Source organism: Strongyloides ratti, scaffold srae_scaffold0000012, assembly GCF_001040885.1.
Source record: "Strongyloides ratti genome assembly S_ratti_ED321, scaffold srae_scaffold0000012".
Lineage (NCBI taxonomy): Eukaryota > Metazoa > Nematoda > Chromadorea > Rhabditida > Strongyloididae > Strongyloides > Strongyloides ratti.
In genome coordinates this window covers 11,740-26,045 of record NW_020171530.1, presented here as the reverse complement: position 1 = coordinate 26,045, position 14,306 = coordinate 11,740, and the positions used below count along the sequence as shown (strand labels likewise).

At 22.2% G+C, this 14,306-nt stretch overlaps 8 protein-coding genes across 8 annotated transcripts; 3 read left to right on the top strand and 5 right to left on the bottom strand.

Annotated features, from left to right (window-relative positions):
- Positions 1-1,848: 1,848 nt before the first annotated feature.
- Positions 1,849-2,118, bottom strand: SRAE_0000071000 (Hypothetical protein; the record flags this gene model as incomplete). The annotated part of the gene is made up of 1 exon (XM_024646639.1): positions 1,849-2,118. One exon carries the CDS (start codon positions 2,116-2,118, stop codon positions 1,849-1,851), a length of 270 nt encoding a protein of 89 aa, XP_024500801.1.
- An 11-nt stretch (positions 2,119-2,129) lies between these two features.
- On the bottom strand, positions 2,130-2,429 carry SRAE_0000070900 (Hypothetical protein; the record flags this gene model as incomplete). Its single annotated transcript, XM_024646638.1, has 1 exon — positions 2,130-2,429. The coding sequence occupies one exon, from the start codon at positions 2,427-2,429 to the stop codon at positions 2,130-2,132; it is 300 nt and encodes a 99-aa protein (XP_024500800.1).
- Positions 2,430-2,459: 30 nt separating this feature from the next.
- SRAE_0000070800 (Hypothetical protein) lies at positions 2,460-3,279 on the bottom strand (the record flags this gene model as incomplete). The annotated part of the gene is made up of 2 exons (XM_024646637.1): positions 2,460-2,687; positions 3,178-3,279. The coding sequence occupies 2 exons, from the start codon at positions 3,277-3,279 to the stop codon at positions 2,460-2,462; spliced, it is 330 nt and encodes a 109-aa protein (XP_024500799.1).
- Positions 3,280-3,851: 572 nt separating this feature from the next.
- SRAE_0000070700 (Hypothetical protein) lies at positions 3,852-4,220 on the top strand (the record flags this gene model as incomplete). Its single annotated transcript, XM_024646636.1, has 1 exon — positions 3,852-4,220. One exon carries the CDS (start codon positions 3,852-3,854, stop codon positions 4,218-4,220), a length of 369 nt encoding a protein of 122 aa, XP_024500798.1.
- Positions 4,221-8,231: 4,011 nt separating this feature from the next.
- On the top strand, positions 8,232-10,148 carry SRAE_0000070600 (Transposase, ISXO2-like domain-containing protein; the record flags this gene model as incomplete). Its single annotated transcript, XM_024646635.1, has 3 exons — positions 8,232-8,417; positions 8,484-8,573; positions 9,714-10,148. 3 exons carry the CDS (start codon positions 8,232-8,234, stop codon positions 10,146-10,148), a joined length of 711 nt encoding a protein of 236 aa, XP_024500797.1.
- Positions 10,149-10,868: 720 nt separating this feature from the next.
- Positions 10,869-12,411, bottom strand: SRAE_0000070500 (Hypothetical protein; the record flags this gene model as incomplete). Its single annotated transcript, XM_024646634.1, has 3 exons — positions 10,869-11,324; positions 11,462-11,913; positions 12,192-12,411. The coding sequence occupies 3 exons, from the start codon at positions 12,409-12,411 to the stop codon at positions 10,869-10,871; spliced, it is 1,128 nt and encodes a 375-aa protein (XP_024500796.1).
- A 12-nt stretch (positions 12,412-12,423) lies between these two features.
- Positions 12,424-13,131, bottom strand: SRAE_0000070400 (Hypothetical protein; the record flags this gene model as incomplete). The annotated part of the gene is made up of 3 exons (XM_024646633.1): positions 12,424-12,682; positions 12,728-12,751; positions 13,100-13,131. The coding sequence occupies 3 exons, from the start codon at positions 13,129-13,131 to the stop codon at positions 12,424-12,426; spliced, it is 315 nt and encodes a 104-aa protein (XP_024500795.1).
- Positions 13,132-13,973: 842 nt separating this feature from the next.
- Positions 13,974-14,306, top strand: SRAE_0000070300 (Hypothetical protein; the record flags this gene model as incomplete). Its single annotated transcript, XM_024646632.1, has 1 exon — positions 13,974-14,306. The coding sequence occupies one exon, from the start codon at positions 13,974-13,976 to the stop codon at positions 14,304-14,306; it is 333 nt and encodes a 110-aa protein (XP_024500794.1).

The window sequence follows — 14,306 nt, the reverse complement described above, 5'->3', positions numbered from 1 at the left end:
AAAAAAACTTATTAATGCAAAAAAATAAGAGAAACTTAGCATTAATTGAAGTAAAAAAATTCCACATAACTTAAAAAATTATGTTTTAACACCAACTGATTTTTTTAAGCTTATTCAAATATAGAGGATTCTATATAATACCACATTCCAAAATTTTAGAAACTTTAAAAGCTAATAAAATAGAAAACAAAAGAGTAACAGCAGACGTTGGATTCAAAGCCAAAGAGTTTGATATGTGGGAGTAATATAACATTGAGGATGTTAAAAAAATACTGCAAAATGTCAAAAACATTAAAATTATAAAAAAAAGTTATAAAAACTTAAAATACAATGCTAAAAATTTTTTTTTATAAAAATTAAGCATATAAAAGTGTTGTTTTTAAAAACTTTTTTCTAAATAACTTTTTTCTCCATGAAATCCAAATATGGTGAAAGTGTATCTAGGGGTTATCAAAGACGCTGAATTCATTTTTGATATTTTCAAGATTGAAGGTCTTCAATTCTGATGACTTTCAGACAATAATTTTTTTATATTAAAACATTTTTAAAATCTATGTATCTAGTTGAAAAGATCATGAAAAATGAGGTATATAAAGTCATATTTTATAGGCATATCAATGAGATACACTTGGAAAACTAAAAATGTATACCTGCAAACAAATAGCTCTAGCGCTTCGTACGACAGAGCTATGAGGCTAAATTTTACCTCAGGTTATACTTCACCTAGGTACATAATTTAAGCATAAAATATTGGGACATTGCAAAAATGTTTGTCTCATATTAAAAAAATTACTCGATTTTCTCAAGAAAAGTGTTTTAATCATTTTTAAAAAATTTTTTTCTTTAAAATTGTTATAACTTTAAATTCAATTTACCTCATCACTTCAAAAGTGTGAGTGAAACCGCAAGTTAAATTAGAAAAGGCGCATTTTTTTATTTCTAAATTTATTTTAATTTTTTATATCAAAAATTTCTAATATTTATACTATTTTATATATAAGAAAAATTTTTAGTTTCATTGCAAAAACATAAATAATTAAATAAAATGATAACGTTGCTATACATATTCTTTTAAAAAGTGTAACAAATTTGTTTAAAAATATTTAAAAGTTATTTGAATTTTTTTACAAAATTTTAATTTATTGGTGTAATTAAAATTATATATCTTACAAAGTACAGCTTTGCGAGCAAGCGTGTGCGAAATACGCGCTTGTTAAATATGTTATACCAAGTTTTCCCATGATTATAAATGATGGATTTGTTTTATTATTGCTAATTGAATGTAATTTTTTTATCCGTCTATTACTTGATTCAAATCGGATACAATTAATTACCCATAATGATCGGTAATTCTTTGCAAAAAGTGGGTAATGTAATATTGAGTGTAATTTCATTGTATCTTTTGTTTCTGAATGCATCAAATTATAATAGAGATTTTGAAAACAATTAATTTCTTTTTCTAAAATTGCAATATCATTATCAGAAAAATTTTTTTTCATAAACGTTAATTGACAAATATTAAGAATTTTTTCTAATTATTCTTTTGCGTTTAAGAAAATTTTTGTATCTGCTTCAGCTAAAATTTCTAAACCTTTTTGACTACTCCAAAGTTTCCATAAAGCCCTTTTAAATGATAACTGTTCTGACCCTGTAAGGAAGAAAGAATCTTTTTTTGGAGATTCTTAAATGATAGTTTTAAAGCAAAATATCCATCTTTAATGACTGTTAAAATATTTTGAATTTTATATCAGATTTATTGATAATTCTTGTTTCTTTTTCAACTTTTTTCCAATTTATGAAAGTTTCAATATGCTTTTTTTAAAATTTCTTGTCGTAAAAAACTATTTTCTAGCATGTTCTATAAATACAATCTTCTAAAATTCTTTCAAGTAAATCATGGATAGGATCAGAGTATTCATTCAGTGGATATTTTACACTTCCTTCAAATTGATTGTATCGCAACACATCTTCCTTGTTGACATTTTCACATTTTTTGAACAAATGAAAATGACGATTTTCTATTAAACATGTTATACAACATGAGTCACTATTTCCATTGAATGATTTTGGTAAATGATAAACATCTTGAAGGAAAACATAATCACTAGTTAATGCCATAAATTCAAATTTTACAATTTTTTTTTGTATTTAATTTGAAGGTCTTCAATTTTATCAATTAAAAATCTTAATAATTTATTGTATTTTGTTGTTTTTGTAACTTCTGACTTTATTACTCTAATAGTTTGTATATTTTTAACTTTTGAAGTTAATTTAGCAACTTCAGTATTTTTTAGCAAATGAATTTTATATGAAACATGTAAAAATGATTCTGTAGCACGATAAGAACTTAAAGGATTATTTGATCGTATGTCATCAGCATATAAAATTATTTTCAATTTTTCAACAGGTGGAATTTGAAGTTTTTTCATTAATAATGGTGCTGATTCTTTTAATGGCAATTAGTAAAAAAATTTTCTGTCTTTTCTTATAGATTCATTATTTATATCATCTTTTGGCACAATAATTTCATTCTCATCAGTAATGTCTAAGTTTTGTATCGATTTCTTATCATCTTTTATTATATTTTCACAGGATATTTCTAACAAACCGCATTTAGCATTAATAGTTTCTTGTGATTTCAACGGTGCTATTGTATCCGTTAAAAAATGCTTCAATTGTTCAAAATTCTTTTCTGTTCCTGGACAGTTATCAAAAAATTAAAATATCAATTTTTTATAATAAATTTCCCATTCTGTAATTGTTAAGGGCATTAATTCATCATTTTCCATTAAAAATAGTTCTTCAAATAAATCTAATTCTTCTTTAAATTGCCATAAATCATTTTTACTATTAGTTGAAAGAAAATCTTGATAATTTTTTATTTATGAAATAAAAGATATTTCAAGTTTTGTAGTATCAATTTCCATAGATCTAATTGAATTTGTAGAATTTTGAAGTTGAAATGAACTATTATTTCCAATATTTGGTGGTTTTTGAAAATGTTTTCTTATCAAATGTCTTTTATAAGAAATAGCATTGATTTCAGTTGAGAATGATTTACAAAATCTAAAGAATAAACAGTTTATTGAAAAAACATTTTTTTTTACCTATCTCCTTTTTGTTTTATACATGAATCTTCAACACATATATATTTTTTTTATCATATTTACATTCAACATAATGATATAATGAAAAATGTGATTCAAAATTAGAAATTGGAATTTTTAAACTATTTTCCGGATTATTATGATTGAAACACTTTGGACATCTAAGTTGCATGTTGATTTTATTACAAATTAAATAAATCTATAATTATTTTTAATATGTAAGAATAATAAATATAAAAATTGTATATAATCATAATAGATTTAAAAAAATGTTTTTTAGGTTTTAAAAAATAAATCTGATAATATATTAAAAACGATAATACAAAATTTATGTTCAAATTTCAATTACACTTAATTTATATATTTAAAATATTTAAAATTTTATGTATAAAAATGTATAAAATTATCACTTTAAGGATGCTTTTATTTTGTGTATTCTTTGGTTGATTATGTATACATTTTTGTTTTAAATTCTATAGTGAAACTTCAAAAGAAAAAAGAAAATACAACATGTATTGTTAACAATCTTTTTATTGGAACTTTGTAAAAAAGTTATAAAAGTTATATAGTATTATATTGTAAAATTAAAGTACTTTTTCTATTGATACTACTATTTTTTAAATTTTAAATAAAGTTTTTTTTTGCTATTATTATTATATTATTAATTAAATCTATTATAAATAAACAAAAAAATTTATAAAGTAAGTTTAATACTTTTATTGAAAAAAAATAATAAAGTATTAGATGAAAGAGAAAATAAAATTTTTTCAACAATCTGCAATTGAAAATATTGGAGGAGAGAAAGAAAATTCAACACGGGTTATGTATTTTAATCCATTATACGATATTATAAAAAGTAAATTGAAAACAACTTTTGTGGAACAAGATACTAACATTTTAATTGAAGAATGTTGTAACGAAGAAGTTAGTGAAGCTTCAATTAAAAATTTTAAGACATTATTAGCAAAATTATTTTTCGATCTTCAAATAGATGAAATAGTCGACAGAAAATTAAATAAGTGCAAGATAATTATCAACATAATAGAAATTTTGCTTCTTGGAAAGAGTAGAAAATTTGTTCAACATCATCAATTAAGGGTTATGCAAAACTAGTAAAAAAGCTTGTAAGAGAATAGCAGAAAAGTATTCTACTTGTCAATGAATCAAATATTCTTTCGATGATCTTGAAAAATTTATTGAAATTAAAGAAAATATTAAAAAAATTGATAAAAATTTAGAAAAAGATTTTTCAATCAAATGCAACATTAGAAAAGAAAAAATAAGAGAAATATTTGATATGGTATTTAAATATTACCAACAAAAATTTAAAAAGAAAATACCATTACACTTTGCGAAAATTTAAATGATATTAATATGCTGTTAGATCTTGGTTTGAAGAATATGGTTTTGACAGAAAAAATTTCAATTGATGAAGTGAGCAAAAAGAAGATTATTATGGTAAAAAGAGAAGGATTGTTTTATCTATATTTCAAGGAAAATAAATATAATGAATATACGTGTCTTAAAAAAGCATTGTACAAGCTTATGCTACTTTCATCTGTAACAAGAGCAGAAAGTTGTTTGTCGTTTACAAAAATAATGCCTCTATTTGACCTTTTTTACAATGCAGATAAATCAAAATTTCTTGGACCAAAATTGAAGTACCATGATAAATCTGTACAGATTTATAAGAAAATTAAAAGCAGTTTAAATATATAATTCATTTCTATTAAATTTTTTTTATTTATTTAATTTTATTTTTAATAAAAAATATTTTTACTTTAATAGATTTTTAGAAAGTTTTATTATCAACGTTCAAATGGCATATTATTTTATATCAAAAATGTTTTTGTAAAAAATATGTGTTAAGAAAAATAAATAATGCACATTGTCAGAAAAATTAACGTCTAATTGGTAAACAGTGGAAAAAAAATGTTCATCGGGTTGTGAGTGCACTCGGGCACCCAAACTATGAGATTCAAACGATTTTATTTCCATTAAATATCCAAAAATTAAATATATCTATTATTTCTAATATTTTAATAAAAATACTAATAACATACAAATAAATTGTCAAAAAAAGATGTCTGTTTTAAACAAAAAAAAAACTTTATAAAAGATTATTAATAAAGTTTTACATCTTAAAAGTTTATTTATTTTAGATAACTATTTTTATTTTACATCTGTGTTACTGTTGATGACAGAAAGTGTAGAACAGCAACTTCCATAAAAGTATTAATTTCCATTCTAATTATTATTGATAAAATTAAATTGATTACTAATTTTTTGTAGAGTTCTAATAAATAAGATGTAAAAACAACAAATGATAATTTTTTTTTAAAAAGTTTTTTAAAAGTAAAAAAATTAATAAGAAAAAAAATAAAATTTGAGATATACAGTTATATTTAAAAAAAACTTTTTATTATAAATTATATAAGAATATTATTGCACAAATTAAATTTATAATATCAATTTATAACTTTTAAAAAAATAATTTTTTATCTTTATCAAAAAAGCTTTAAAAATAAATTTTCTTTTTACTAACCATTTTAATTCTTAAATTTTATTGAAAAAAAAATTTTTTACAATTTAATGAGTAATTTTTAATATTATAATTTATTTTTAGTAAGTTAATATTTTTAGAAAAAAATATGTAAATAACTTTTTAGTTTTCTTTTAATAATAAAAATTTTTAAATTATTCAGGTTTCGATTCTAACAGACAATTTAAAAAAAAAATTGATAATTATAATTATTAATAACATTTTAAAAATAACTATATTAAAATTCTGTTTTGAATTAATTTTAAATTTTTATCTTTATACCACTTTTGAAAAAAATCTTTTAAAAAAATAACTTCAAAGCTACAAGATGATCTTTTTTAAAATTTTTATAAAAAAATAATACTTATAAAAAGTTATGCAATTTTTTAGATATAAAAATATTTTTGTATATAGTAATATATTTTTTTTATCCGAATTTTTTTTATTTAACAATTATTTGTATTTAGTTTGATAGATATTTTGACAAAAGTAAACATTAGAAATTTTAAAAATTAAAAATTTCTTTTTCAATTACAACTTCTTGAGGTTATGCAAATAATTGAATCATAATAATAGAAAAGAAAATAAGGAAAAATGATTTTCAAATCTTCAGCTTCATTAACCCAATCTGTAGAGCACTAGGCTCTTAATTTGGTTGTCGCAAAAAAGAGTTTCACAATAAGTTACTCTTTAAATATTAAAATGTTTTTATTATTTAAAAAGCGTAAAAAAAAATTAAAAAGAAATAATAAAATTTTTGTCTAATGTAAAATTATTAAATTTAAAAAAAAGAAGAAAATTTAAGAATAAGAATTTTTAATGTTTTCACTTTTTCAATAAGAAAAATAAGTTTTGTAAAAAAAGTTTCTTCTCAAGAAAACAAATCTTTTGCTGTTAATAATAATATTCTTAACAGTAAAAAATTATAATTTTTTTAAAAATATTTGTATTATAAAGAAAAAAATTATTTCTTATTTTTGAATTTAATTGGTCTAATTATTTTGCTATATGAACATCAATGAAACAAAATTAAATAAATATAAATTTTTATTTTTACTATTTAGATTGCTATCAAGAATTGTCTAAAAATTGTAATTCATTTTAAAATAAAGTTTAAAAGTTAAATAGAAGAATTTTCGTGGAAATTTATGTGCATTAGAACACTGTAGCCTTCCTAGCTCAGTTGGTAGAGCGTTAGACTTTTAATCTAACGGTCAGGGGTTCGAGCCCCCTGGAGGGCTTAAAGTTTCAAAATATATTGGATTGTCCCACATGAAATATTGTCCTTTTTTGTTAAATTTCTAAATGCGTGTAGCTCAGTGGAATATTAATATTTTTTCTTCTAATTACAATCATTATATTCACCACATTGTCTTCTAATGGGTAGTTCGATTTTTAAACGTTTAGAATAAAAACTTGAAAAAACTATAAGCGATAGAATCTTCAAGAGCAGATTTTAAGGGCTATCTTTTTTGAAGAATTTCTTCTTTAGGAATGATTCAAATTTTAAAAAAAATAAGGGTATGTGAGATCAAGGTCAGGGGTATATTTTGGGTAAAAGAGGAATTTTTATATTTCAAATCCTTAAGTTTTTGGAGCATGGTTTCCAAAATCTATAAGTAAGAATTTTTTGTAAAAATCAATTAGCTGTTTTTTTTTGCTAAAAAGATTTTCCCTATAGCTATTTTTATTAAAACTTTTTTAATTGTGCACAATTGGATTTAGTATTTATAGTTTCAACAAGTTTTACTAGGTTTCATAGATCCTTAGTGCACAATTTTCTCAATAAACTATCAAAATACTACCATATTCTTGTTTTGGGATTTATTGTAATTTCAAGGCATAATTTTTATGAAACTATTATAAATAAATGATAATATTGCTGCTTAGAATCTAATTCTTATCATAGGTTATGTTTCATTTAAAAAATGAGTCATTTTTACCTTCAAAAGTTAAAAAAAACAGACATCAATACGATGAATTGTTTGCTTTATATTCAACCTTGGCGATAACCTTTGACCTTTTTTTTTTGAGTATCTATTTTGCTACAAATGGTTAGAAACTCTAGATTTTGAAACATCTAAAGCTTCAGATGTTATTCTGACCATCTGTAAAAAAATAGATTTTAAAATCGTGCTTCAAGAGCCTTTAATCAAAGAATGAAATTTTTCTTCACGCTGCGCATTCTCAAACTTCTCATTTTTCACCCTGAATCTTTTAAAAAATTTTTGTACTATTGGATTAGTTGCCCAACAATTTTTAATTTCATAAAATTTATTCAAAAATTAACTAAATTTAAAAATTTTGGTACTATTGGATTAGTTCCCACCAATTTTTATTTCATATAATTTATTGATAATAAAAATATTTTTTGCATATAAATTAATATATTGGTAAGTGATATTGATATAAATAAGTTAAAAAAAAATTTTTTTTACTGATAAAAACGTAAATTAACAAATTTCTTGCATAAACAACCAAAAAAGCAAGAGAAACAAGAGCTATTTGATATTAGATTCATTTTTTATCAATTTTTAGAAGAAATTTACTAATTTTTTTTTTTTTTAGTAAATTAGTAAAAAATGAATGCTTATCAACTTTATAAAGATATCCCAGATGAAACTGCAGCTGTAAGATATCTTCAAAAGCTTGGTTTAATTCCTGAAACAAAGGAATGCGAAAATAGCCATGAAATGAAGCTTTGTGTTAGCACAGTGATCAGATGGAGATGTTTTCTTAGAGGCTGCAGAAAACAGGTTGGAGTGCCGGTCGGAACATGGTTTTAGGGAACCAGAATGCCACTAAAAACGGTAATATCGTTCATATATTATTAGGCAAATAAAGAATTGTCTGGGAAAAGAATGAAAAAAGAATTGGAGCTGGATCCAGGTACGACTGTAGACTGGAACAGTCTTCTGAGAGAAGTGTGCCTTTTTATGAAGAAAAAAAACGGAAATAAGATTGGAAGAAAGAGATTAACTGTGGAGGTTGATAAAACCTTCTTCGCGCGGCGGAAGAATTATACCGGAAGAATGCTGAAACAGTAGTGGTGCTTTAGAGAAATCTGCAGAGAGACCAAAGAATGTTTCGTGGTGCCTGTGGCATATAGGACTTCAGAGACTTTAATGGAAGTTTTGAAGAGAAGGATGGCTTCAGAAACTCTTATAATATTAGATATGTGAAAGAGATACTCCCAAGTAAGTGCTTCTGCGTATGAGCACTTAAAGGTGAATTAAAAGTATAATTTTGTGGATCCACTGACGAATGCTCATATCCAGAACATTGAAAGAGTCTGGAGGTCAGTGAAAAAGAGCTCCAAAATACAAAATGGGACAGACAGAAGCATGTTGGAGGGGTACATGCACGAATTTACATGGAGGAAGAAAAATAAAGATAATGAATTCCAGTCTATATTAAGGGACATTATTATTTTTAATAATTTTTTAAATGAAAAATAAATTTTTTTTTTTTTTATTTCTTTTTTCATTTTATTGGAAACATTTAAGGGTATTTATTCTTTAAAAAATTTTGGTACTTTGTGGTTAGAACCTCTCCATATACTAATTTAATAAAATTAACATATAAAAATTATTTTTTATTTCCATATTAAAATATTATATGATAATTTTTTAAAATTATTAAAATAAAATAAAGTTTGATATCTGATTTGAATTAAAAATAATTATTTTTTTTATAAACAATAAAAATTCCTTTTTTTCCAGAGTTTTGAGTATTTTTACACTTACAAAAGAGATTTCTGATAAAGAAAAAGCAATAAAATATCTTAAAGATTATAATCTACTTCCAACGGTAAGAAAATGTGAAAATAGACATTTTATGAGGCTAAATTTAACGAATACAATAAGATGGCGTTGTAATTTAAGAAGTTGCTGCAAAGTGAGTAGAATAAGTGTAAATTCATGGTTTGATAGAACCAGATTGCCATTACAAAAGGCAATCTCATTGATTTATTATTGGGCTCATAAAAAATCGTCTGTTGAAGATATGAAGAGATAATTGGGTCTGAATGCAAGCACATTTGTTGATTAAAACAGTTATTTAAGAGAAGTTTGCCTATATATGGAGAAGAAGGAGGAAAAAAGTTAACAGTGGATGAAACAATCTTTTCGCGAAGAAAAAATAATTGTGGCAGAATCTTACCGCAGCAATGGTGTTTTGGAAGAATTTGCAAGGAAACAAAAGAGTGTTTTGTAGAACCAGTTGCAAATAAAGCTTCAGAAACGCTAATGAAACTTTTGAAAAAAACAGTGGCTTCAGAAACACTCATTATTTCTGATATGTGGAGAAGCTATTCTCAAGTAAGTGATTCTGGGTATGAGCATTTGGAACTGAATCACAAATATAACTTTGTGGACCCACTAACAAATGCTCATACCCAGAACATTGAAAGAGTTTGGAGATCCGTAAAAGAAAGGTCCAAAAAACACTGTGGAACACGGAAAAGCATGTTAGAAGACTACATGTATGAATTTACATGACGGCAAAAAAATAAAAAAAAAGAATTTGAGTCCATTTTAAAAGACATTCGTTTTTATTATAAATTTTTAAGTAAAAAATAAAGTTTTTTTTTAACTTTTTTTTTAAGTTACAAAAGGGGATCGGATAGAAATCTCATCTCTCAAAATTTTATAAAGAAAAGAAAACTTTTGAAGGGAGTTATGGGTATTTGAAAATGACAAAGTTATAACCACAAAGTACCAAATTTTGTTGACCGTCGTCAATTCGCTCTCAATGTAAATCGCAACTTACAAATATTTACATAAAAGTTTTTTTTTTGGGTAGTTTTAGGCACTAAAATAAAAATAATAAAACAAACTTATAATTACTTAATTTATTAATATTTTTACTTTTTTTAATAATTTATAATATGTTTCTGTTACTTAATTAAATTTTTGTGTAAATGCTTTTATTTTCAACTTTTTTTTATCACTGATTACATTAAACAATCTTTTTTAAAATAATTTCAAGAAAGTTTTATTTTTATAAATAATTTTTCATTTTAAATGTTAACATTTATAAATTTTTACTATTTTAATGTAGCAAATTTTTATAAAAATTTTTAATATTATTTTTTTTAAATTTTTTAGATAATTTTATTAGAAAAGAATAGTAATAAAATTAAAAAACAACTTAAATTTATTTTTGAAACAAATTGAAAATTTTTCTTTGAATAAACTAAATAATATTTTTTTATTTAATTAATCAGTATTATTTATTTCATTATTAATTAAATAAATTAATCCTATTTTTCCAATTACTGTATATGCTGGATTCTTTTTGTTATTTGAAATTGCATAAAGTTTTTTAATTATTCTATTTTTAGACTCAAAACGTATACATGAAATTGCAACAAAATTTCTATATCTTTTAGCATAAATTGGATAATGCAGCAATGAATAAAATTTCATTGAACATTTTGCTTCATCAACGACATATTCAAAAGAATACTTTAGAAAATTATTAATTAATATTTCAAAGTTTTTTAAATTGTTATCAGTTAAATCATTTTTTGTATTAATAATATAATAAATTTTTAATATCTTACTAAGTGATTTTTTTGAAGCAATTAAAACTTCATTATTTACATTTTCAAATAAAAAAGCATATTCATTTTCTGTCATTAAATAAAGAAGAGCTCTTCCAAGAGCTAATTGCTTTGCTCCTGATAAATTATTTTTTTTTTTTCAATATTATCGTGAAAAGTGTATCTTGAAAAAAATCTGTCTGTTATTATTGAAGAAATTTTTTGGCTTCTATCTTTTTTATTAAATTTTCTTATTTCAATTTTTACTGGATTCCAATTCATTGTTACATTTGGAAGTCGTTGGTAATTGTTATCATAAAATGTCATTTTTTGAACAATTACAAAAAAAACATTTCCAAGAATTCCTTCCAAAATATCGTGAAATGAATCACTATATTCATTGAGAGGATATTCAAGTGCAGAAGAAAATTTTTTTTTTCTAAGTATATCAATTTTGTTTGCTTCTTCACATTTTAAAATATTTTTAAAGTTTCTTCCTTCTATCAAACATGTTCTGCAACAAGAACCACCTTCTCCTATGAAACTTTTTGGTAAATTGAAAACATCTTGTAAAAAAGAATGATCTCCACAGAAACAAAATATTTTAAATTTTATTTTTTTATTCATATGTGTTATTTCCAATTTAAATAACATTTTTTTTATTTGCTCAAGAAGCCAATCATATTTACAAAATTTTGCCACTTCTGACAAAACAATTCCTAAAGTAAGAATATTTTCTAATTTACTGCATTATTTTGCAATGTCCTGATTGTTTGGAATATGTAATTTGAATGCTACATGCAAAAAAATGCCAGTGCTTATATATTATTTAAAACCGTTATTTGATTGAATATCATCACTATAAAGAACGACATTGATTTCTTCAATTTGTGGTATTTTTAATCTTTTTATTAGTGGTGGAATTGTTTTTTCAGTAGGTATATAGTAAAATAATTGTTTATCTCTTTTTTTATATCTCCTTCTGTTTCATCATTACTTATTAAAATTTCATCATGATTAGTTATTTTTATGCTTTCAACCATTTCTTTTCCTTTTTTAATAAGATTTTTAAAATCAATTTTAAGAAGAGCTGATTTAGCATTTAAAACAGATTTATTTTTTATTAGATTAAAGGCTTTTTTTAACAATAATATAATATCTATAAAATAAGCTTCAGTTTCTGGTGCTTTTTTAAAAAAATCACAAATAATTTGCATTAAATATTTTTTCTATTCATTAACATTTTCTATATTAAAATCACAAAAATCTTTTTGAAATAAATCTTCATTTTCTATTAACAAATCTGTCCCAAAATTTCCTTCAAAATTTTTTTCATTTATTATTGGCTGATTTATTTCAATATTTTCAATACGGGTGTTTATTTCTTTAGCAAATCTTGTTGTTTTTTTATGCTTCAAAAGACAATAATTATAATAACTTTTAAGCTGCATTTGTCCTTTATTTTTAATTGTATTTGTTGCAGCAATTCTAAATTAAAAGTTAAAAATTAAAAAATTTACTAAATAAAAATACCTATGTTTATTTCTATTAAAATTTCTAAATTCTTCTTCAACACAGTAAAAATTTACATTTTCTTATTGTCTTTATCCATGGTAATTTTGAAAGTGAAGCATTAATGAACTTAACAAGACTTTTCTACTATTTTAAGATTCTGAATTGAAAAACAAGCAGAACAGAAAACGCTGTGCATTTTTTAACTTAAAAATAAATATTCTTTATAATTATTAATTTAATTTTTATATTTATTTTTTTAAATAAAAAAAAGAATATTATAAATAAAAGTTTTAAATGATAAAATATTTATTAAAATACAATAAATTAGCACATTCTTATATTTTTTTAATTATTAAACAGTAATAAAATTTTTACAAATAACAACATTACATTTTTATATTGAAATCTAATTCATTATTCATACTATTTCTAAAATATCATTACTTAACTTTGAAAATTTAAAATAAAAGTTTGTATTAAATTGATAGAATTAAAATAACTAACTTAACATTTAAAACGTTTTTGTAAATATAAATATTTATAATAAGTTATCTATAAGTATTTTTTTTATTTAATAATTTAAACTTAGTTTATTTTATTTGTTTATTAAACTTATAATGTTAAAAATAAAAATGTTTTTGATAATTAATCTCTTTGTTTAAATTAAAATGACAATAAAATTATACATTTTGAATTTCATGATAATTGATTTTAATGAATTTAGTATAAATATTTTTTGTTTCATCATTTTAAGAACTTTCATAATTTTTATTTCTCTAAAAATTATTATTTTATGTTTCAATTGAAAAATGATTTTTTAATGTTTTTTTTTATTAGTATATTTTTTATCCTTTATTTTGTTTTAATAAAACAGTTATTTTACTAAGATACAGAGAACGTTGAAGAAAATAATGTTGTTCAACTTGTTAAAATTAGCTTTATTATAATTAAACGATATGCCAGAAAAAGAGACAGTTAGTAAAGAAAATGAAATCGGTAATAAAGAAAATGAAATTGTTGTTGAAGATGTTAAAAAAAGTTCTAATTTCAAATTTAGTGTGTTTTAAATATAATTAAAATTAGATTTAAAATGTTTATTGGATGAAAAAATATTCTTTGAAGCAATAAAAACAAAGTTGAAAAATTTTATGATTTCTACTGATAAGAACGATATAATTAAAGTAAGTTTTTTTTAATTTTTATTGCTTTTAATTTATTAACATTTTATTGAAAATAAAAAACAACATATCAACAGAAATTAAAAATGAAAAGAATTTGCTATGAATTGTATCATAAATTAGAAGTTGATGAATTATTAGAAAATAAAAAAAGAAAATATGCTACATATGTAAAAGGAATTGAAAAATTTTTTGGAATTGAAAATGGCATTTTAGATTCGGAGCAGGTGAAATCAAATGTTACAAATTACGGAAAAAACTATCCAAATAGAAAAGAAAATGAATGGAAAAAATTTGAAATTGCTGAATTTAAAAATTATTTTAGAGATAAAGAAAAATTAAGTAACTTTAAAAAAAATATTTTCACAGCTTTTGAAAAAAAATTTAATTTAAATAAAAAAGCTGTTAAAATGAAATGA